Below are 23,534 nucleotides of genomic sequence, written 5' to 3' on the forward strand. Positions count from 1 at the left end.
GCGCTGCACTGTATTCCTAACCCCCTCTTCCAGTCTATGCTAGCCCTAACCAGGTGCTGCAGTCGCGATAAATCTATGTATGTCACGACCGGATTCTGCACCAGGGATCTGCATCTCGGCGTGCCCATGCCCGCTGTAACTTGCCATTGCACTATGGTGCCAATCTGTTAATTTCAATGGTCACCTCACGGCATTGCACTCTTTTGCACAAGCCCCACACGCTTGCTATATACTCCTTATCCATCACAATGCCAGTGGCCCATGCAATACATGGTCACCCTCAGCTCACTGATGCCAGTCTCCAATTGTGATTGCTTGCTCTTGTGCTCAACATCTGCCCATAAATACTATTCAAAACAAAAGAGGTGATGGATGGAAGGTTTGGAATTAATCGTAACCTCTGCCATTGCTCTGGGCAACCCTCCAGACCATCGTTCTTCAGCCTGCCAAGCCATTACAAAAGGGGAAAGACCATAGGCAAATCAGGCTTGGTCCCGCCACAAAAGGGGCAGTCCAGCCCTTACTGCTACGTCACTGCCCTTCTGCACGAGACCCAAGCATCCCCAGACATGTTTTGGCCTCACTGGGCATCTTAAGTGAGGAGTAGCTTGGGTCTCTTCGGGAGTGGGACCAAGCCTAATATATGGTCTTTACCCTTTTGTAATGGCTGTTCAGGCGAAGAACGATGATTTGGAGGGTTGCCCAGAGCAATGCCAGAGTTTAAGCTGTATTCTAAACCTTCCAGCCATCACCTCTTTTGATTTGCCATTGGCACCCCGAGTGGGACGGGTATGTCCAGAGGTGGGTCCCATGCCTGCTGGGCCTAGAGACCCACACTACTCCTCACTGATGAGGCCCAACAAGGCCGACACATGTCAGGGGATGCATGTTGTCTTGTGCAGAAGGGATGCAACCTTGCAGTTTGGGCTGGACTGCCCTTTTGGGAGGGGGTTGGGGGAGGAGACCAAGCCTGATTTGCATATGGTCTTTCCCCTTTTTTGTAATGGGTTGGCAGGTGAAGAATGATGGTCTGGAGGGTTGCCCAGAGCAATGCCAGAGGTTAAGATTTCTTCTAAACCTTCCAGCCATCACCTCTTTTGTTTAGCCATAAATACTATTCTCCAACTATCACTGCAGGCTTATTCTCACATTGTTGATGCCAGTCTATGCCTGGTAGTGCCCGGTCTACATGATGTCAGACTCAGCCTCTACCAATACAGAGTGGCACCTACCTTGTGGGCATCCTTACATGACTGACTTCCTTACAGCTCAGACATAGCAATGCATTCCCTGGTGCCAAACCAACAACATGCCCTTACAGCCCAGACATGACACAAGGTATTTCATTATATTTATTGGGTATTTATAATGCGCCTATACAGCAAAAGGTATTTCAAGACACCTCAAGACAGAGGCCGGGGGGAAGAAAGGGATGAAAAAAAAACAAAGTAACGGTCCTACTAGGCCTTGTGTCATTCGGATCACACAAGTGCAGTAACAAGAAGGGCGGGGAGTTCCGGTCAGGGTGGAAAGGGCCCATGGGTTATGCGAGTGCCAGTGGGGAGGCCAAGTGGACAAGTGCCAGGGGAATGCAGAGAGTGCAGGGGAAGAAGGTCCATGCGCTAAGTGCGAGGGACGGGGCTGGAAGGGCATCAATGGGGTGCAGTCCCAGGCAGGCTAGTGCAGGGGGAGTGGGCACAGAAGGGCAAGTGCAGGTCGGCGGGGAGGGGTCAGGGGAACCAAGTGCAGGGGGAGACTGGTCAAGTGCGAGGCCTTCAACAGGCCCCTATTGCCTAGATGTGGAACACACAATGCCATGCAGGCCTCTAGCATGCCGCAACAGCACAGAGGCAAAGCTCTACGTAATATTGTTTTCAGGCCACTACAGCCCAGATGTGGCATACAGGCACTCCCATACCAGGCCTCCAACATGCCCCAAAACCCCGAAATGGCACTGAATGCTCTAGTGCGAGGCCCTCGAACCAAGGTATGCCGTGCACGCTTTTATGCCAGGCGTACAACAAGCCGTTACAGCTAAATAACGGCACTACATGATTTTGTACCAGGCCTCCAACAGCACTGCTCAGTTTTGGCACGTATGCCGATAACACAGGCCTTTAGAGCCCATACCCGACACTGCAGACTCGTGCCAGGGCACCAACTTCTCGTGCTTGCTACTACATGCACTCTTTTAAGCCTGGACTCTGCAAGCCACTAATCCCTCGATCGGAATGGTGCCCGCACCTGCTGCCCAGAATGAAGCTGTGAGGCACTCTGTGGGACGCTTGGGGCATTCCTGAGGGACCAGAATGGAAAATACGCTGCGAGATCGGCCAGTGTGCGAGTTAATTAGCCGGCGAGAATCCCCGTGACTGCATACACAGGCACAGCCAGCTGCAGGGCCGTTATTGCACAAAGGCATATATGCAGGGAGGGATTTCCAAGCTCCACACTGCCGAGCCCCTCACTGCACCAAATGCAATAACTAGGGGGCCAGTGTGGGAGAAGCCCGGGCTAGCAGTGGGTGAGCCTCTCTCTGCACTAACCTGCCCTACACCGATCAGCACCAGTCTCACACCAAATGTAATAACCAGGCTCAGACTGAGCCAATCGCTGCCCCAAAGCCAGTCACCTGATGTCCGTAGCCCAGTCCCTCAGTGCACCAAACCCAGCCAAAAAGTCACACCATGAACTGCACCGTGGCGTCTGAGCCCCTCGGTGCACCAAAAACCAACCAAACGGATGGCAAGTCCTTAGTGTAAATTGCTCTAAAACCAGAGGTCGAAGTGGGAGGGAACTAAAGGGTACGACGTTCCCTTACTTCAGGGAAATCAGTCATAGTTCCCTTACTTTATGTCACCTGGAGCACCGTTCCAACAAGGTAGGAAAGGTCAAGTTTCAAAAATAAAAAAATTAAAAAGACGAACAGCTCCCCTGCTGGAGCTTGAACCCATGCTCTGTTTTGCCAATCCTGTGTCAACCAAAGTTGTGCCATCTCGCAAGTCGTGGCCAAACCCTGTTATTTCAATAAACTGCTTGTGAATGAAGCCTATTCGCAGGCAGTCACGCAGCAATCTGGGAATTGCTGTAGATGCTGGGGTGCTTGCATGCAATGGGAGGGGCCCATCAGTGGCTATAGTAATGTGCATATATCCATTCAGAGGTAAGAATAGTGGGTGAAGGGGAGGCTACACAGAGCTGCACTCTGAGGGGGCAATGACACCCTAATGGGGTCATTTAAATGTAGATTATTTCACCGCGTTTTCTTCAGTGATGAGTAAATCACAGCTTTTTGAGGTGGAGGAAAGGAAAGGAAGGAATCAGGTAGGGGGTTTGAATTGAGGGGGGACGACTGAGTATGGGGGATTGAAGGGAGCAGAAAAAGGGGTGGGCATACAAGGGGGCGGGGCAGAAAACATCGTGCCGCGGCCTTTTTTTTTTTTTACACTTCGACCACTGTCCAACACATACACAGAAGACCCAGCTCAGATATATGCGTGAATATAGCCAAAAACACCATCAACAGAGAGAGGTCTTCTGCAAAGCAGGCACATTAGAAGTGCTTACAGTTTGGTCAGAGCGCTATAGAAAGAAGTAAATTAGCTTAAAGGCCGGGGAATCTCACTGCGGCAAACAGTCAGTCCCGTGGGTGAATGTCGGAACGTCTCACTGCATCAAGCCTAGCCTTGCCATAACAATGAAGGCATGTCCAACCCTGCACCAACCCTAGACACGGGGGTCATTTTCTGGGCCTCTCGAGGAACTAAACCCACCCAGAACTACATGAGCCGCAATTCCCGTCAGGTGCTGTAGTGAAACATAGTGAGGTTTAAAGCTTTTTTTTAAAGTGTATTTTGAAGCGAGGAGCACAATTTGACTATTCGCATGTCAGGCCACTAACGCAGGCTGCCTGTCCGCCATTCACGCCACGCACAGCTCCACCGAAGGTCATTAGTGCATGCAGACCCTGCTTCACCCCTCTGGCACCCACCCTCTGCCCGGCATGGCTGCCCCGTGGCACCTCGTTCCTGCCAGTGCAAAGCCTTCGCTCTCCCTAGTAGTAAGAGAGACGCGGGTGCTCTGGGGTCTACCGCCCTGGCCCCCACGGGACTCTGCCCCCATCGGAGGGGAAGGCGAGCACATAACGCGCACGGACAAGAAGCACTTAAACCTGTACATCTGAGGATAGAGAGGGGCCCTCCGCTCCCACCCCTACATCAAAGCACGGACGTCACGGCCTTAACCAGGAACAGACAGGAGTCACTGCAGCCTGTGCTGTAAACAGCCATCCCCAAGTCACCCGCACTCCCCTGCGCCCGCAGGCCTGCAGCCCTTCCTGCCCTGCTGTCCCCATTCCCATCTCATTAACTCCCCCTCTACCAATCGATGACCTCGGCTCCTCAGTTTCCCTCGTTCACACATGGCATATGGTCCCCCCACCAACCCCCCTTCAGAAGCACTGGGCAGTGCCCATTCGCCGACTGTTTGTAGTCAAAAGGAAAAAGCTCAAGACTGCCCCACTTGAAAATAGCCAGCATCCATGGGTTGGTGCGGCCAACTGGAACCAGCAGCACATCTGCTGTGGTCGCTGGCAACCAGCAGCAGAGGTGGCGTTTTTTGTTTTTTTAAAAAACATCAGATGAAGATTACACTGATCAGTGATACCTGGCGCTGCAAGTTCCCTCGATCAGCGATTCCCAGCGGCAGGAGATCACACTGATAACCAGCCGTGGATGTTCACCCGAATCAGCGATTCCCAGCAGCGGGAGATCCCCTAATCACCAGCTGTGGATGTTCCCCCGAATCAGCGATTCACAGCAGCGGGAGATCCCCTAATCACCGATTACCAGCAGTGGATGTTCACTGGATCAGCGATTCGCCTAATCACTGATTACCAGCAGTGGATGTTCCCCAGATCAGCGATTCCCAGCGGCGAGAGATCCCCTAATCATTGATTACCAGCAGTGGATGTTCCCCGGATCAGCGATTCCCCGCAGCAGGAGATCCCCTAATCACCAGCTGTGGATGTTCCCCCGAATCAGCGATTCCCAGCAGCAGGAGATCCCCTAATCACTGATTACCAGCAGTGGATGTTCACTGGATCAGCGATTCGCCTAATCACTGATTACCAGCAGTGGATGCTCCCCAGATCAGCGATTCCCAGCAGTGAGAGATCCCCTAATCATTGATTACCAGCAGTGGATGTTCCCCGGATCAGCGATTCCCAGCAGCGGGAGATCCCCTAATCACCAGCTGTGGATGTTCCCCCGAATCAGCGATTCCCAGCAGCGGGAGATCCCCTAATCACTGATAACCAGCCGTGGATGTTCACCCGAATCAGCAATTCCCAGCAGCGGGAGATCTCCTAATCTCTGATTACTAGCTGTGGATGTTCCGCTGCTGGGAATCGCTGATCCAGGGAACATCAACGGCTGGTTATCAGTGATTAGGGGATCTCCCGCTGCTGGGAATCGCTGATTCGGGGAACATCCACTGCTGGCAATCAATGATTAGGGGATCTCCCGCTGCTGGGAATCGCTGATCCAGGGGAGATCCCCTAATCATTGATTGCCAGCAGTGGATGTTCCCCGGAACAGCGATTCAGAGTAGTGGCAGATCCCCTAATCACTGGAACCCCCCACACCCCCCAGATCAGAGTACATAAGAGTGGAAGTTCCCTCCTCAATGATACCCAGCTGTGGAGGCCCTCCTGATCAGTGATAACCAGCAGTGCAAACACCCCTCATCAGAGATACAAAAGAGTGGAAGTTCCCCTTATCAGAGATACCCAGGGGTAGAAGGCCCCCTGATCAGTGACATCCAGCCATGGAAGTTCACCTGATCAGTGATACCCAGGGCACTGCAAGTTCCCTCGATCAGGATTCCCAGCAACGGGAGATTACCTATTCACTGATAACCAGCTGTGGATTTTCTCTCCAGATCAGCGATTCTGAACAGTCCAAGTTCCCCATATCAGATAACTCCCACTACTGCGTATCACTTATCAGTGATACGCAGCAGTGGATGTTCCCCGGAACAGCGATTCAGAGTAGTGGCAGATCCCCTAATCACTGGAACCCCCCACACCCCCCAGATCAGAGTACATAAGAGTGGAAGTTCCCTCCTCAATGATACCCAGCTGTGGAGGCCCTCCTGATCAGTGATAACCAGCAGTGGAAACACCCCTCATCAGAGATACAAAAGAGTGGAAGTTCCCCTTATCAGAGATACCCAGGGGTAGAAGGCCCCCTGATCAGTGACATCCAGCCATGGAAGTTCACCTGATCAGTGATACCCAGGGTATAAATTCCCTCGATCAGCGATTTCCAGCAGTGGCAGAAAACCCCTGGGTCAGTGATTCCGAGCAGCGGAAGTTCCCCTGATCAAGATAACTCCCACTCATGCGTATTGCTGAGCAGTGATACACAGCAGTGGAAGTTCCCCATATCAGTAATACGCCAGAGTGGAAGTTCCCTTGAACAGTTCCCAGCAGTGCAAGTTCCCCTATCCATTGATACCCAGCATGGAAGTTTCCCCTTATCAGTGGTTCCCAGCAGTGGACGGTTCCCTAATCTGTGATTCTCAGCACTGGAAATTCCTCATATCAGTGATACCCTGCAGTGGAAGTTCCCCTGATCAGTGATACCCAGCGGTGGAAGCCCCCCTGATAAGTGATACCGAGCTGTGGAAGTTCCCCTGATCAGTGATACCTGGGAAAGTTCCCCCGATTAGTGATACCTAGCCGTGGAAGTTCACCTGATGAGTGACACTCAGTCGTGGAAGTTCTCCTGATCAGTGATACCCTGCAGTGGAAGTTCCCCTGATTAGTGATACCCAGCCGCAGAGGTGACACCAAGCCGCAGAGGTTCCCCTGATCAGTGACACCCAGCCGTGGAGGTTCCATGATCAGTGACACCCAGCCGTGGAGGTTCACCTGATCAGTGATACCGAGCCATGGAAGTTCCCCTGATCAGTGATACACAGCAATGGATGTTTCCCAGATCTGTGAAACACAGCAATTGAAGTTAACACAGTCAATAACTAGAATAGCAAAGTTGCCCCAGCCAATAACCAGCATTTTAAGAGGACCCTGATAGCGACAAGGAGCAGTGTAAGGTACTCTAATCCAAGGGCAGTCAATCTGTCACTCCACAGATGTTATGGCCTACAGCTTCGATCAGCCCTAATCAGCACAATCAGTAGTAAGGGATAACATGAGTTGTAGGTCAAGACACGTGGCAGTTGATAAATTGGCTACACCAATCAGTAATTTCTTGCAACAAAAGTTGCCCCAGTCAGTAATAAACAGCAGTGGAAATGGTCCCAGGAACCCAGCAGCACTACCTGCCCCAGAGAGTAATAACCATCAGTGGAGCTTACTCCACCGAGTGACAACGCCTGGAGGGAAATTCCCTAGCCAGTAAAACCAGCAGTGAAACTTGCCCCAGACACTAAGAACCAGCAGAGGGTTGTGCCATAGTCATTGATACACAGCAGTATATGTTGCTGCGTTCAGTAAAAAACTGCAGCTTTATGTGCCTTTGTGAATTCTAATCACCAGGGCCAGGTGTCCTGGTCAGTGATTACCAGGAGCTGGTGATCATCCAGTCTATAGGAAACCAGCTCATGGCTTAATGGCGTTTCAATCAATGACAAGCAGCATACCAGGTAAGAACTGAAATGACTTTTTTGCACTTCCGACACATTTATCCACAATGGCTCCACAGTCCTTAAGAGAAAGGTGCTCACCGTTTTAGAGTCCAATTCGTGTCTTGTTTGGGCCAGAACCTTGTCCACACCAGCCTGGTCCATAAACGTGACAAACCCGAAACCTCTGTGTCCCTCACATGGTGTTCACGAGATGGAGAGAAGAGAGGAGGACTGTTAGACAAGAGTTGGGCAGGACTCAAACAGGAATACTGTGGATTACATCTTCTGTCTCACCTGGATCTCTTGGTAAGCGGATCTCGCATTACAAGACACTCTTTCACTTCGCCATACTGGCCAAAGTACTCCCGGAGGCCTTCTGCAACCAAAACAAGTTTATCAGAAGCAGAACTCCAGATTATCAGACATCCCCAAACCCCACACCTCTCAAGGGAGAAGCTCTGAAAATTGAATTTTGGCATACAAGAGAGGTTCTAAGTTATTACTAAAAGTGTGGGTGATAATGTAAGTAAGAGGGGTTTCTATGACATGCAAACAGGATTTTCGAGTGGCGCAGACAGTAAGATAGGAGCAGGGCCTCTGAAGATCGTTGCTAGAAAATTAGGGTAAAACCAGGAACTGAAAAAGTATGTTCCAACAGGTGGCAAATTTGAGGCAAGTATGAAAGACCTCAAAGGAAATTGGTGATCGATGCATAGGACTGTGGTGACCAACAAGGTTTCTTTTCACCAAGCCTATTGGCTACCAGTCATTTGCTTTCAGTTTTCAAACCAATACATTCTGCATGTCTTGGGACGCATGAAAACCAACTGCATTGCAGATACCAAAATAAAGGGGTTTGTAAGAGGAAAGCCACAACCGTAAGAAGCCTTATGTTCACACAAATTATGAAGCATTTTAAAACAGTGAGGGAGAACACCCAAACATGAGAGCAAAAGCTTTGCAATAGTAGCTGACAAGAGGAGGACGCAGTGTGAGACAAGGGGGTCATAAATGGAGATGTGAGTGCTGTGAAAGGGAAGAGAAATTGTCTTAAAGATGGTAGCAAGAGACACAAACATTCTCCACCAGCGAGTGGAAGAAAGGCACCATTAAGGCAGAGGGCAGTGAGAAGGAGGAAGCAGATCAACTATGTCGTGAACATTTAAGCATTTGGATTAATTGAAGAACACGGTGTCACTTCCAACAGAGACGACTCGCAAAGTAGGCAACAGCATTGAGTGGAGGCAGTACTAAGGTACAGTGCTTTCAGGTAAGAGCAGTGATGGATTGAATGACAGATGTCGGGTGGTCAAGTTGAAGGGTTGGGAGCATGCAGTAAGGACAGAAACTGGAGGACATAATATGTTAGACCATTGGTAGGATGAGGCCAGGATTTACATATTTTCATAAATCCTGAGAACGGAATGCAGAAGATGTGGCCTGGCTGCGTAGTTTGGATAGGAAAGTGGGGGGGCTTGGAGGAGGGCTTCCATCGCTAGCTGAAGAAGTTTGAGACTCTTTTTGAAGTGTTCTACTGGAGAGATAGTTGTGACGGCCAGGACAGAGCGATCCAGTGAAGCAGGACAAGTAGGAAAAATGAGCAAAAGAGGGTGGAGGCGCATAGGAGGTGGCGGGCTGACAGCTTGTGAAGAGGCTAGTTTGAGAGGGAGATTACAGTGAGATGCATTCAGGGAGGTAGTGGGGGTCAAGGCCCTGGATGAATTCATAGACAAGTAGGAGTAATTGAAAGAGGGAGATTTTGCTAGGATACCCAACCTGCAGGGCGATGGTAGGTAGAGCTGCGGGAGTAACTGGGTTAGTTGAAACAAGTGAGTGTTGCAAAGTTAAGTAGTTTGTTAAGGGGAGCAAAATAGTAGAGAGGCGAGCCAAGAAGTAGGCTTCCGAGTAATCCAATTCAGGGAGTACAAGAGTGGATATAAGTGATTTAGATGAGTGGTGCATGAGGTGTAGACAGATTTTTCTAATCTTTAGGAGGTTAAGTCTGGCTGCAGTGGCCGTTATGAACTGAATGCGCTTCAGCTCAGAGTTAAAGAGAACAAAAAGGTTGTGAGCCATGGGAGAGACAGTGGAGAGGTCAGGGGTGAACGAATTGGGATATGGGAGAGGGGGTTGGCGGCAGGGAGAAACATGACTTTCGTCTTTGAAGAGTTGAACTTGTGGCAGCGCAGAGCCAGCCAGTGCAGTTGGTTATGCATTTTCAGATTACGGGGGAAAGGAGGAGAAGAAGATATGAGTATCATTAGCGAAAAAGTGATAGTTAAAGCCAATTGGGGATATGAATTTGCAGAGGTAGGAAGTTTACTGAGTCAGGAGCGATGGCCCAGGACTGATCCTTGAGGAATGCCCACAGGGGGGGTTTTCATGGAAGAGGTATGTAATCCCATGAGATGGAGAAGGAGTGGTCAGAGAGATAGGAGGACACCCAGTCAAGGACAGCGTCCTTAAAGAGAAGGTGGTGGGGGGTGAGGGGTCAAAGGAGGGATGATTCAGTGTCAAAGACAGCAGAAAAGACTTAGAGTCTGAGAATAGAGGAGAGGTGAGAGTGGTGGGCAGTGGCAGGGGAATTGGTGACGTGGATGTAAGCAGTATCAGGGGAGTGTATTGACCAGAATACAGATAGTTGGCCATGCAGTTTAAGACAACTCCCTGGAGGTTTTTAGGCTAGTAGTAAAGGAAAAAGACATGTCTGTAGAAAAAGGATTTGTTGGCATCAGCACTTGCTTTTTTTGAAGGAGTTATGGAAGTGGCTGTTTAACAGTCTGGGGACAAGCAGAAGTGGCAGAAGCAAGTGCATCAACCAGCTATGGTGTAAAGGGGTCCATTAGATCGCAGAGTGAAGGATAGATCGAAGTTCAGTAAAAGAGAAGGGTAAGAGGACAGAGTGTGGACGAAGAGAGGAGTGAAGAATGCAAAAGGGAGGGGCAGAGACAGAAGGGTGGACAGTGTGTTTGGCTTTTTGGCAATTTTGGTTGAGAAGTAGGGGGTCAAAATCCTCGTCAGGTGAGGAGGAAGAAACAGAGCAGTTCTTAGGGGGATGAGAGCATGGGCTGGTGGGTCATGGATTGTTTGCGAGAGGAGTGAGGAAACAAGATGGCTGCAAAGGTTTGGGATTTGGCTGTGCCACAAACTGTGGTCTGGGTCCTTGTATGCAGTGAGGACAGCCAGCAGGGGATCAAGCTTTGTGCCAGCAGCGTAAGTATAGATGCATTGTTGTCATTGTCGACATCTGGATGGCTAGAAACATCCATGATTGAGGATGCGGGCAAAAGGGGGTGAAGGAGCGGGCAGGGTAGTGATAACTGAAAGGGTGGACAGTGTAGAGTTACATTTGGTGAATGTTAGTGAGCAAGTGGAGGTAAGGGAGCTTAGATCGAGATGTTGACTTGGTTGCAGTAGGGGACCATGGCGTCGGGCTTGAATTTACATTTGGTGATAGATGAGGGGGATGGGGGGTTGAGGAAGGAATAGAGAAGATGAAGTGAATGAGAGAGTAGTTAAGAGGGTGAAGAGTCAATTGCAGAAGCAGATGACCAGGTTGGAAGATAGAAATATTAGATTGAGAGAGTTGGCTTGAATGTGGGTTGGAATGTTACGTGTGTGACTAATGAGTAGTCAGATACAGTGGAGTCAAATTGGAGCCATTTAGCCTCATCATAGTCATATTTAAGAGGTTGAAGTCTCCCTTTATGATGACAGCAATATCAGGTGGGGGTGCTTTGAGTAAGAGGTCAAAACCAGAGAAGAGGTTGACTGGAGGTCAGCCAGCCAGGAGGCAGCTAAGAGGGGTGTGAGGGAGAAGTTGGACTGATATATATGCCCAAAGCAGGAGGGAATTACATAAGAGAGGTGAAAGGGTTCCAATGGTACGTCCTTGCTGGTTGTGACACCAAAAGCACTGCCATTTCTGGAGCACAAAGGGAGTGAGAGAAAGAGGCAAAGTTAGTATGATGGGCCCCCCCCGGTTGGCTGTGTCGGAAGGAATCCATATTTCGGCATTAACCATCACTGGGGATGGGAATTGAGATTATTTGTGAGAAAGGAGGTTTTTTTCAGTGAGATTGGGCATTCCAGAGCCCCAGGGTAAGGTCAGTAAGGGGTCGGAGATAGAGGCTGTAGTTGCTGGAGAAGATAAATGAGGCAGGATAAATGGGGTTGGAGTAGGTCAGATGGGAGAAAGAGGAGTGGCCTGAGTGCAATTTGTGAGGACACTGGAGGATGGGCTGACAGGGTGTGGGGCGTAGGAGGAGCGGAGGTATGCGTTGAGGCAGAGAGAAAGAGAAAGAGAGCAAGAGAGAGACACACAAAACAGTAAGGATGTAAGGAGGATGAGCAGGACTGGCAGGAGCATGGTAGGCAGGGTGCAATGGAGGAGGGTCTAAGCCGGGTTCCAGGCAACTCAAAAGTGCAAGTCTAATACACAAGGCTCTAGGCTACCTAAAATGCAACTTTTAAATCAGAGATCCTAGGCAAGTGAAATACGCAGGGTCACAAGAGATCAAAAAATGCAATTTAAAAAAAGAAATCACTGGGTTGCAGACGAGCAATCAGTCCGATTTATATTGGACAATGCGAAGATGCGACATGTAGGTTTCCTGATTAGGTCAACACAGATGCCCCAAACATTCTAAACAAGGAGCTGAAAGGTGGGGTCCTTATCCATCACTTCCCTTGGGGAACTCACCTTGTGTGGTCTGCCAGCTCAAGCCGCCGATGAACATTTTACTGTTGAAGAAAATAAAGAAAAATAAACCAGAGAAATTGGAGCAACATAATTTCCACGCACCACTAGCCAATGGCAAGCGACAACAAAATGCGCGTAAGCAATGGTGTTCTCTGCACATGTGGAACATTGCCACTTATGCCAAGGGGCAAGTGATTTTCATGACTTTATCAACAATCCAAAAAGAAAGCAATGCCCCAGTCCAACGTGATTATGGTGCCCAATAAATAAAGACACGATTGCTGAGTAAGTTACAAAGAGCCCCCAAATACACAGCAGCCGCTCAAAGGAAGACCATTGCTGCAGTCAGCCAAACACATGCCACGCTACCCAGTCGCCTATTAAAGTGCCCCTGTGCATCCTGCAGAATGACAGACATCATAATGCGTACTCGATTTCATTTGAAATTCCCGATACTCAAAACACTAAGGACGGACAGGCACTCGCACACTCGCTCCCCTAGATACGAGAGGCTCCTGGGAGCGCAGTGCCCTCAGGGCTCAAGGGGCAGACCTCCCTGCAGTGCTGCGAGCCAGGCAACTTGGCCTACACTTCTATTACAGGGGATGAGATCCTTGCTGCCTAGGCGACTGCTCTGCCGATGGCCAAATGGATGTGGTCTGAGGGTGGCTGTTGGTGCATTTGGGAAGCATGGACCACTCGAAGTGCAGAACTCCAACTGCTTGGGACCTCAGGAGCCAAACAGTGACAGAAGGCTAGAGCAAAAATGCGCATAGTTATTGCTATTGCTATTAGGAGAAATGGCAGAGCTTGGTTCGAACAAACTCCAAACATGCACAAATGTAGACATGACTACAGCCCTATCCCCTTTTATCTTACCTACACCCACATCACCTAATGCAGAGGTGACACCTGCCAGCAAAGACTAGCATCAACCAAATAGGCTTTTAAACTGAATTCTATCGCATGCACTCCAAAGAGAATAAACCCATGACACCTCGGGAACTGACAAATCCCGTTTCTGCAAGAAATATCCCTACAATAAAACATACCGCTCATCAACGGGTGATTTGCATTCTGATTCATTATATTGTTGACTGTCCTATGTAAAGCACTTTGGACAAAGGCGCTATATAAAACACAATAAATACAAATACTTTACATTTACCTAGAGACCAATCTACCACAGGATAACTTTCACAATAGAGATAGTGGCATTGGTCAAAAAAATCCTTGCCACAGCCCAGAAAATGCCACATCAAATCAAAATGCCCCCACCAAACCGCGTTATGTAACAAAAGAAACGGTCACCACTCAAAGAGCACACCATCTTCCAACAAATAGTATACATCTGTTGCCAACAAGAGGTCGTAATCTTCCCAAACCACCCCTTGCTTCTCAGACATCATTTGGAGAAAGACATGCCTCATAACCAGCCAGAAGAGGATCTACTAAAACGTAAGCCCTCGAAAGATTAAAGCTAAAGTGCAAAAGCATTTTAACACCTAAATTGAGCATCATTAACTGAAGACACACAAAGCCAAACAAGTATAAACGTGCAAGGGAACCATACTGCCCACATAAGAAAGACAACCCACAACATTGAAAGGGATTGACCACTTTCAAAAGCCACACAATGACCATGCAAAGCTCAGAGACTGGAACGCAGGAACAGAGTGGATGCCAACTAGATAGACGCGTCTAAAAGGGTACACTAACACAGATATTTAAAAAAGCAGTCTGCCAACAGATAACATTGAGCAAAGAGAAAATTATCTGCACAAAATCCATCATCAACCACATAAATATGCTGCATGTTTCTCAGGACCAAGAAGCTCCTCAATGAAAAGAACTATGATCTGCCAACTGAAGTCCAGAACTGATCACAAAGCATGCCAATACCAGAGATTAACATAACCAAAAAGGCTTGCTTAACCTTTGATACAGAGTGACCTCAAAATATCTCTTCTATTACCAAAACGCCAAAACAGGGGACCTCCTCGACCTTCATCCATAACTCCTTGACACCCAAAGGGACAACTGCAACAAATACCAAGGCATATCTTACTGAATAGCATGCTGGATTCTCTTCAACAAGGCCTATGCCCATTCCGCACCAAGTAAACCACATTGTTGGTCACCAATTAGCACCCAAATTACGCCCTAGGTGGCAGATGTTCTTGATGCTGCTGGAAACGTTTGACACCATAGACCAATCTATTATTTCAGATGGCTTATCCATGTCAGTCAAGTTGACAGACAACACCTTTTCTGTGTTTTTCACCTTTGGGAGGGATTTCTGGTCTAGAGTTTCTGGGGCGAATTTAGCCACCTCAATCTCCCGAGTTATGTAGAGTGCTGCAAGGATCCATTACCCCCACCCCTTTCACTTTTCAGCTAATTTGTCCACTCAGCAGTCTCCACAGAGATGTTTGTGTAAACATCCCTGCTGATATCCAGCTGTCCCTTGTAATCATAAGGGCTACCACGGACGATCCAGTTTCATCTCAAACATTCTACCTGATCCATAACCAATAGGAAAGTCTCCATTATCATCTAAAATTCAAGTTTCCAGCAGGGTGTTCCAAGCCTTCATGGTGGGGACAAAAAACTCTGGCATCAAAGTAAGGAGACAGCCACCCCCACTAGAAAAAGTAAACTGGTCTTTGTCTTGAAAGATCACGAAAGCTCTATATGAGTCAAAATCTACCACAATGCCACCATTTCGAAGGGATCAGATTAACGTTTACTGTACAAACTAGAAACAAAAGTAACCACTTAAATTGTAAGAACTGACGGATGGAACACTGGTGCACAAGTCTTCATTCAAGAATGCCTCTGTAGACCAAAACTAAAGTTATGCTTCTACGTACTGCGCTTACATTGCTTTTGACAGAAAACACTGGTGTCTTTTCTGGCAATCTCTAAATATTAGAATTCTCAGCAATGGTCTGTAGTGACTGTATTTTGTTTACGTATCCATGGTGGAATTCATCCAGGCTTGAGCGCCCTACAACTATTGGGCACATAATACAGAAAAAGTAAATCACAGTAAACGGTCCCTTCAGCCACACAATGTTTAGCATGAACAGGAAAATTCAAGAGCCTATCCGCACATGTTCAGTAAGATAACTACAAAGCAAACATGTCTATAGAATTAAGGAAACAATATTCTTTAGCAACATGGATGCTATTCTTGAGAACTTGTGTATGTCCTCTTGCAGTGGACGAGTAAATATATATAAAGTACCTTAAAGTCCAACCACAAAACATTGGTCATTAATACAAGAATATCCACTCCCAACAAAATAGACTGCCACCGCATAAATGGTACATAAAATAACGGGACCACCCTCTTATATCATATAAAACATTCCCACAATGCCAAAACAAATACTGGAATGTCATCAACCTAACATTTAAGAAACAAAAATGAAAAACTGTTACCACACCCAACCGTCATCCCCAAATCTGCACTATCCTTGACCTTTCCTACTAGGCCTAACCAAGGCATAAAATAAGCAGTCTTGCGTAGCAATTTGCTATGCAATTCTGAAGGTTTGCTAATTAAATGGACACTTGTGTAGCAAAGCAAGCTATTTAAGTTACCCTGTTCAATGAAAGCACAGCGCACACTGCATTCCTCTCTTCTCCTCTGGCTCTCTCCAACATCTTTTCTCTGTTCACTGAAAGTTCAAAGGGACTAATGGTGAGGGGGTGCCGCAGTAATCCTCTCCTCCACTCTTCAGTGCCAAAAGCATGTGTGAGAGCGTTAGGCAGGAATTCCTTTTTCTTTTTCAAATAATTGCCATAAGTAATTGGGATGCTACTTTTATTAAGCTAACTATATCCTGTCTGTATTCATTTTATTATTTATTTTTACATTCCTAAAAATATAAGTTACATAATGCATAATTACAGTATTGCTACTGTAAAACACTGCATGGTCAACATGCTTTGCAGTAAAGTTTAGATTAGCGTATCTAAATCTCTTAAGTGTCAATTATATTTTATTTTGTTGGGGAAGATGCATCATATTGCCGAATTAACACTTTTTTAAATGTACATGAACCCACGGCCAAATGATTTTGATGGCAAACCTAGTTCTGTGGCCTGTTGGTTGAATTCATCTGCTCAACCCATGAGCTGATCCCATACTCCTTGACATTCTATCTTATCACCCTGTAGCTTTACACCTGCTACCCTGAAAGTGAGATAGCCGCAAACTAAAATAGTCCACCTAATTTGTCCAGTTCTCTGCCTGCTACGTCATCCACTCTGCTTAGTCCCTTACTTTCTTTCCTCTTAAATAATGAATACACAAAGCAAACTAGATGTTGACGCAAAATAGTGATCAATAGTTCCATCAAGTCTATACGCCTATGGGTCTACTGCAATACCATACACTGTAGTTAGCCTCCAGAGCTCACTTTGCTCTATGATTATAATTGCATTCTACATTTGCACCTGTGGGAGAGAGCTGGCCAAAATATCTTCAGAACCTTTTTATCATATCTACTTATTTGGGTCCATTCATGCAGCTAACCTTTTACATTTTACAGACACGCATCCAGGGCTCACAAAATATACTCGCCCACTCGCATAGTCGAGTAGATTTTACACAGGGAGAGTACCATTTCCAGGGGGTGCTTGAAACTTTTATTTAACATGTGCTTTGTTTGCAGTAATGTCAAATAAAGTTTTTGCTGCCCATGGCTGGCCTCTGGATAGCAGAAGTGGGCCAAACAAAGTTTGTGATAGCATGCACCATTTTACAGAAAGTGCATTTTCATTTTCTGCCATCTGTTGCCACGGATCAAGTGCATTTCTCTTAGGTTGAGTAGGTAATCTAAGTTAGTCTGCCTGTAGGTCTAGCAGAATTTTTAAGAATTAGCAAGGCCTGACTCATCTCACCAATGTCTTACTTCAGCATTACACAAAAATGCTATATTGTTGCTCATTTTATGTCTTGGGGACAAATAATGTCTGCTGGCATAAAACAATATTAGTACAACATTGCTAAACAAATGGATTTGTATGCTAATCAAAAACATTTTAAATGAGCAAACTCTGCTGATCAACTTTTGAAAACGAATTTATGCTACTCATCTACTAAACGATACCCTCAATCAAGGAAATAGTCACCCAATAACAGGCTTTATTTAATTTCTAAAACTGGAACCAGCTCGAAAGGGTTCAAGGCAGATATTGTGACCAATCAAAATAGAGCTCATTATAAAAAATACGGTCACAAAAAAAATCATCAGCCGCCTACCCCCAAAAAGGCTAACCACCACCAGAAGATCCCCTGCCATCACAAAAAGAAAACCACAGATCAGGAGCTAGCAAAGAACCTTATTTTCTCAGGAATCTCAGATGCTCCCGACCACTAATCATTCAGTGTAGATCGGGTGGAGCAGAGGGGCATTTCGTTTGATGTCAGCAAAAGAAACTTAAAAACAGTAATTAACTGGTATTAAAGAGCCCATACAAAGACAGTTGACAGCATAGAGCGCACATTGGGACCTAATAGACCACTACCAGCCAAATGTCAACTGTAACTCATCAACGAAAAGGATACCTGCAGTTGAGAAACGCATCAACAAGATAGTCACCGGAGATGAGAAGGTACATTACCCAATGAGAGAGACAACACACCAAGATCCTTTATTGTCCACACTACTCAGTCGACATCCAAATGATAGACGAGTGGGCTCGTAATGTGCACACTAAGTCAAATAACCATATACACTTCTCAAAGTCACTGTTGTATGGCGGAAACCACTGAAACGAAAGGACGTGTGCACTCCATCTTAAAGAAGTAATCAAGATACATGTCGGCACCATTAAGGAACAAAGTGACAGACAGCTCCAAAAGCAAAGGAACATAACCAAAAATCGAACAGAGCTGCCACTATACATATCAAGACACCTGCTTAGAAACAGACACCAAACCAAGTCATCAGCGAATCAACAAAACAGATGTTTGCCAACAGTGCCCATCCAGAGGTTAATCAAGCCCATCAGGATCAATCAACATAGGGTTATGACTTGTGCCCTAGCCAGGCCCTCCTTCGACTAACTACGAAAGTGCCACAGCTTGTCTTTCAGCACCCCTGAGACAGAGACCTCCCTCGAAGCCTGACATATTTGCCACCCCTTCACCCAAATCAGGGGGAGTTTACCTGACCAGATAGCAACTCTGAAGGTAAACATAGCTATTCGGGAACTACACCAGACAGGGAGGGTCTGTTGGCAGACACAGATGTTGGAAGAGGGAGAATATATGACTCGGATAACTGCCCCTCCCCCCCCGCCCTCCGTTTCTTTCTTCACCTACCAATTCCAATTCATGACCAGTCCTCGTTCTTTTTCAAGGTCACTACTTAATTTCTCTGCTGATTGCACCCCGTTTCTCACATCACCCCATTTCCCATACATGCCAACCCTCCCGATTTAGGCGGGAGACTCCCGACGTTTCGTGAAAAAATATTGCTATTTTTCACGATTTCCCACGTAGAATACTTCTAAATGTGCAACTCCCGACTTCTCCGATGAAATCTCCCACCCAGGTGAGTTGGAATGTTGGCATGTCTGATTTCCCTGTAGTTATAAATCAGCCCCAGTACAACAGTAGGCGCTAAACAAGAAACCTGCATTATGTGCATCAATCGGCCCAGATGCCACCAACATCCAAAACACTGCCAGCTCTTCAGAGAGAAGAAAAAGATTCTGAATACTAACCGAAAGGATACCAACGAAGGTATCCGTGTCCAAGAACCAACAGATAGCCAGACCGCAGAGGGATAGTCCCAAATTAAAATAGCATTTAATAGCTTGCAGAGAAAAATGTGAAGCGCCAAAATATATTTTTTTACATGCTCACCACCGCCTTTTGCCATGGAGTTGGTCTGCAGGGATTGGTCCAGCAGCCAGCAAACAAAAGCCAAAATCACACCAACCGCTGGGTTGGAAGCAGTGCACCGGACACAAGATGGTGAAAAGGAGCCCATGGTGTTCAACTTGTAAGGCAGAAACTTATTTCCACATGCCCCCATGTCTGGAAAAAAATGCAGCCAACTTGGAGACAATTTTGCCAGAGATAGCCACAAAGCAAAAAGCACTAGCACACCACACAAAGCGACAAATACATTATAAAATGACATTTCATCATCGCCCAGAGATCTGGGCATAAAATACAGAGAATATGCATACCACTTGACAGAGAATGCAGAATCTAAAACTTCTATGAATTGTACCAAGAAAAACAATGACAAAAACTGCATGCCATCCAAATCAAAATAATCAAACTAGAAGGCATCACTACATCAATCAGAGAGTGATCTATAGAAGAAGCCAATTACCTGAGCGGGAGCACAAATCACTACTGAATTCCGCCAGGTGCGAATTGCGCACCACTCTGGTGGACACTGGCTGCACTACTCGCACACATCAGAATACAACAAAGACTAATGGCAAAATTCAGTTGTGCTGTTTACATAACTCCCCGCCTACTGACACCAGACTACGCCTCAACAACTGTGACATCAGTATGCAGCGCAGACCTAGAACAAATTCGGGCACGCTGGACACATTGAGAGTCTATAGCACTCGCTCCATCTTTTGACTCCTCTAAGCACCCACCTACATGCCCGACCACATGGGTTGCTCTCTACCGGAGCCTGGACATCCCTGCTAAGCCTTATTTGGCCAAACTCACACATGCATCCTAATTTTACTCCATGACCTCCAAAACTCTGGACTTCGGCCCTCCGAGGGCATTCCGACTAACAGCGCACTAAGACTATAATATGGTAAAAGGCGTTATATAAATGACAAGTACAATACAAAGAAAGAACAGCAAAACAAAAAAGGTCACCCATCACCCTGCGATCCAAACTAAAACTAAAAAGAAACGATACACCAACACAGAGACATTCGCAGACAGCTGTACACCACCCAAAGAGACCGAAATAAAACGTTTCCAGGATCCTTCAATGAAGCAATAACGGACTAAAATACACCTGCATATTGTGCGAGGCAAGAGTCCAGTGCTATAGGACACCACGTATCAAAAGATACAATCAAAATGAAACCATAGGCGCCGGACTCAAAGAGACAACAAAAAAACAAAAAGAGCTTGGGGTGTGCACACATCACCCTAATATCCAGACATGGCCACAAGGGGATCTGCGCCCCACTTGAAGAGAGTAACATGCAAGTGTCTGCCCATTGTATCTAACTGCAGTGCTGCATCCATGAGTTCAGACCAGTGATATCAACACCAACTACCAGAAAGGGCTGCTACACCAGATTGCTGCCTCACCAAAGGCGGGCCTTTAAGATAAATACATCTCTTCTTTAACAGTGATTAAAGCACAATAAAAGTAACGATGCTCGACACTACAAATATTGGTTATTTTCCAATTAGTACTTCACTCAAGAACAAATGTGTTACCCCTAGAAGTATTTACCATTGGGCAGAACAAAAGCATAGCAACATATACCTTTCAAAAGTCGCGAGTAAAATACCCAGCCTCCAAATATCAGCTGGTGCCTGCAAGCAACTCCCAAAGACCGTTATTGGGGGTGAGTGGGATGGGGGCATCCAACATTATGTTTTCACAAAAAGGGGGAGGGGGTTCAGTATGAAAACGTTTAGAAACCACTTCTTTAACCAAACAAGCACTGGCAAAGGCAACAGTTTGGACTTTTGAGTTGGGAAAGGATCGGCACTTGACAGGCACTGCCGTAGTCGTATAAACTGGCTATTGATGGTAGCGGGTACCTGGGCATCTAATAGCAGTGCCTGGCAACTGCTTAATACTTATACACAAGCCAAAACTGTTGGTGTTGCCAATGCTTGTTTTTAACAGGACTTCAGTAAAGGACATGAATGGAGCTTATAAATAAGAGTGGCTAAAACCAGACGTGGTTAAGGCATTTCTATTACACCAGCAGCGCGTTTACAGCTCCAATTAAGTCATTAACTCTCAGAAGACTGCTTTGAAAAAAAACTGGCAGGCACTTCAAGTGCAAAGTTTGATGGTAATGCTTGGTTAAAGCGAACTCAAATTATAATCGTTCTTGTATAACAGGCTTAATACCGAGGACCAGTTTCTAAGCAAGAGCCCGGGATTCAAACCTGTGTTGCTATGCGTTGTCTTGCTTCCAAGACAAGCACGTTGCCCCTGAGCGATCCTCCCAGCTCCCATAAGGTGGTGTTTTGGGCAGGGAGGATTAGCATGTCATGGACAGTCAATGGGTGGGCAAATAACCAAACAACACCTTGAAGCTGTGTGTACCTTGACATATGGCATTGTCCCCATCTGTATCCTAATGCAATAGTTTCAGCTTGTAGGTGGCGCTTACACCTAATAGCCCAAACTAAAAAGACTAATGCTTACAATCCAAAGAGAGGCGAACCAAGCAAATGTGAAGTCCCATTAAGATGGTTGATTGTATAGCGATTTACAGAGTAACAATCCCGTCACATTACCAGAGGGAACATTCGGTAAGTATACATGCACAAACCACAAACGGCCCGATTTACAAACGCTTTTTACAAAGGCACAACCCCATTGAAAAATGCTTTTCAAATCAGGCCCAAAGAGTGCCCGCGCAACATTCTAGTTTTGGGGTGCACTAAGGCTACTTTTTTAAATGGGGTGTTGTCACTAACAGATATGGTGCTACTCCAAAAGGGCTGTACGCTGTACTCTACGTGAAAGTTTGAGGTCAAGCACTGCACGGCAACGCAGAGACATCCCCCCAGCAAAGAGCACGCCTACTCCAGAGCAATGACTGTAGCCAGCTAAATAAAATGTGGAGAACATGATGTGAGGCACGTGGTCACCTAGGGCCAGACAGGAATCATACAGCAATTCATGCTTTCAAGGTTAATAAGAAGAGCACCACTGAGCGGTCAAAACCAGTCGAGTACCTTTTCTGAAAATGTTGGGAGGGAAATTACATCAATGAAAGGGGCTCCTGCCAAATGAGTGGGACAAAATGGTGTGACACAAAATTTGGGGGAGACAAACACCCTTGTCCCCATTAGTGTAGGGCCTGAGTGGTCAAAGCCCACCCAAAATCAGTAAATGCCCACTCAGCAGCACCGCAAGGGGATTTAAAGATGTGAATGTCACTACAATGGGCCCAACTACCATTAGCTGCAGGCACCACTTGTCAGACAATCCTAGCTACTCCTCTGCTTGCCCCCCGCCCCCTAAAATTACACCCACCGGTAAAACAATATTAGTAAGAGCCTAGAGACAACGTAAGTGTCAATTGGTAAAAATCGATTCTATGTAAAGCACCAATGAACAATTAAAACGTGTCAGGCGCAAGTATGTTAATTTACGAGAAAGGTGCACGTTTCAATTCAATAAAAGCATCTCACCCCAAAAACAAACCCTGCACCACGACAGTCTAGCGCCTCTAAAATCGGTGTCAGGACCCAGCGCCGCAAACCAGGTCCTCAACACAGTAGTAAACCTCTCAATCTACAGCGAGGGAGAGGGCCGCCAATCCCAGCCACATATAAAACAGCCGAACAGGTGAAAGCAAGCCGCACAGGCCCCAGCAAAAACCATGCACACACGGCCCTAGAGATGCCGGGCGGCCAGCAGACCGCCCAAAAAAGGGATGGCTGCAATTTATACAGAGCGAACCTAGCAAGCAGGGGGAACCGTACACACAAAAAAGAGACAATGCCCCACCTGATGCCTACACAAACAGTCACATATTTAACAATTAAACAAGACATAACTTTTAAAGCAGATAGCTAATATATAGTACGGCGTTACAGGACACAATAAACATTTTAATAAAAACTCCACAACACTCGAAGAGCGGACTTAAAAGTTGACGATGTCTTAAGTGGGCAAACTACACGTTAGAGACAGGACTTTCTGTTCGTGTGGTTTTTAATGACGACTGATAAAAAAAAGATGTACGTTATAAGGGAAAACGGAACTTGTTCGGATATTTAGACAGTTAACAGCAACAAATACATGAAATTATGTTTACATCACTGGAGCACAGTGACAATAAAAAGGTTTTGTTAAACCAGTAAAACAGGCGTATAAACACCCTAATACCAACCAACAAGTGAGAAACTACTGACAACAACCGAGAGGATGAAACAAGGACACACATCTGCATGTCCCTTGGATTCATT

General features: G+C 46.6%; 1 protein-coding gene across 12 annotated transcripts in view; it reads right to left on the bottom strand.

Moving 5' to 3' along the window:
* Nucleotides 1-23,534, bottom strand: part of MSI1 (musashi RNA binding protein 1) — a 287,638-nt gene that overhangs the window by 261,136 nt on the left and 2,968 nt on the right. For 11 of the 12 annotated variants that reach the window (XM_069619758.1, XM_069619754.1, XM_069619761.1 and 8 more), the window contains exons 2-4: nucleotides 12,353-12,393; nucleotides 7,945-8,026; nucleotides 7,750-7,834 (exon numbers count right to left, since the gene is read on the bottom strand). In XM_069619758.1, the coding sequence (XP_069475859.1) occupies nucleotides 7,750-7,834; nucleotides 7,945-8,026; nucleotides 12,353-12,393 (208 nt within the window). Of the gene's footprint in view, nucleotides 1-7,749; nucleotides 7,835-7,944; nucleotides 8,027-12,352; nucleotides 12,394-19,716; nucleotides 19,739-23,534 lie in introns of those variants that run through there. The other variant, XM_069619757.1, reaches the window with a different exon arrangement.

The sequence above is a fragment of the Ambystoma mexicanum genome, chromosome 10 (assembly GCF_040938575.1).
Source record: "Ambystoma mexicanum isolate Mex_15411 chromosome 10, UKY_AmexF1_1, whole genome shotgun sequence".
Classification (NCBI taxonomy): Eukaryota; Metazoa; Chordata; class Amphibia; order Caudata; family Ambystomatidae; genus Ambystoma; species Ambystoma mexicanum.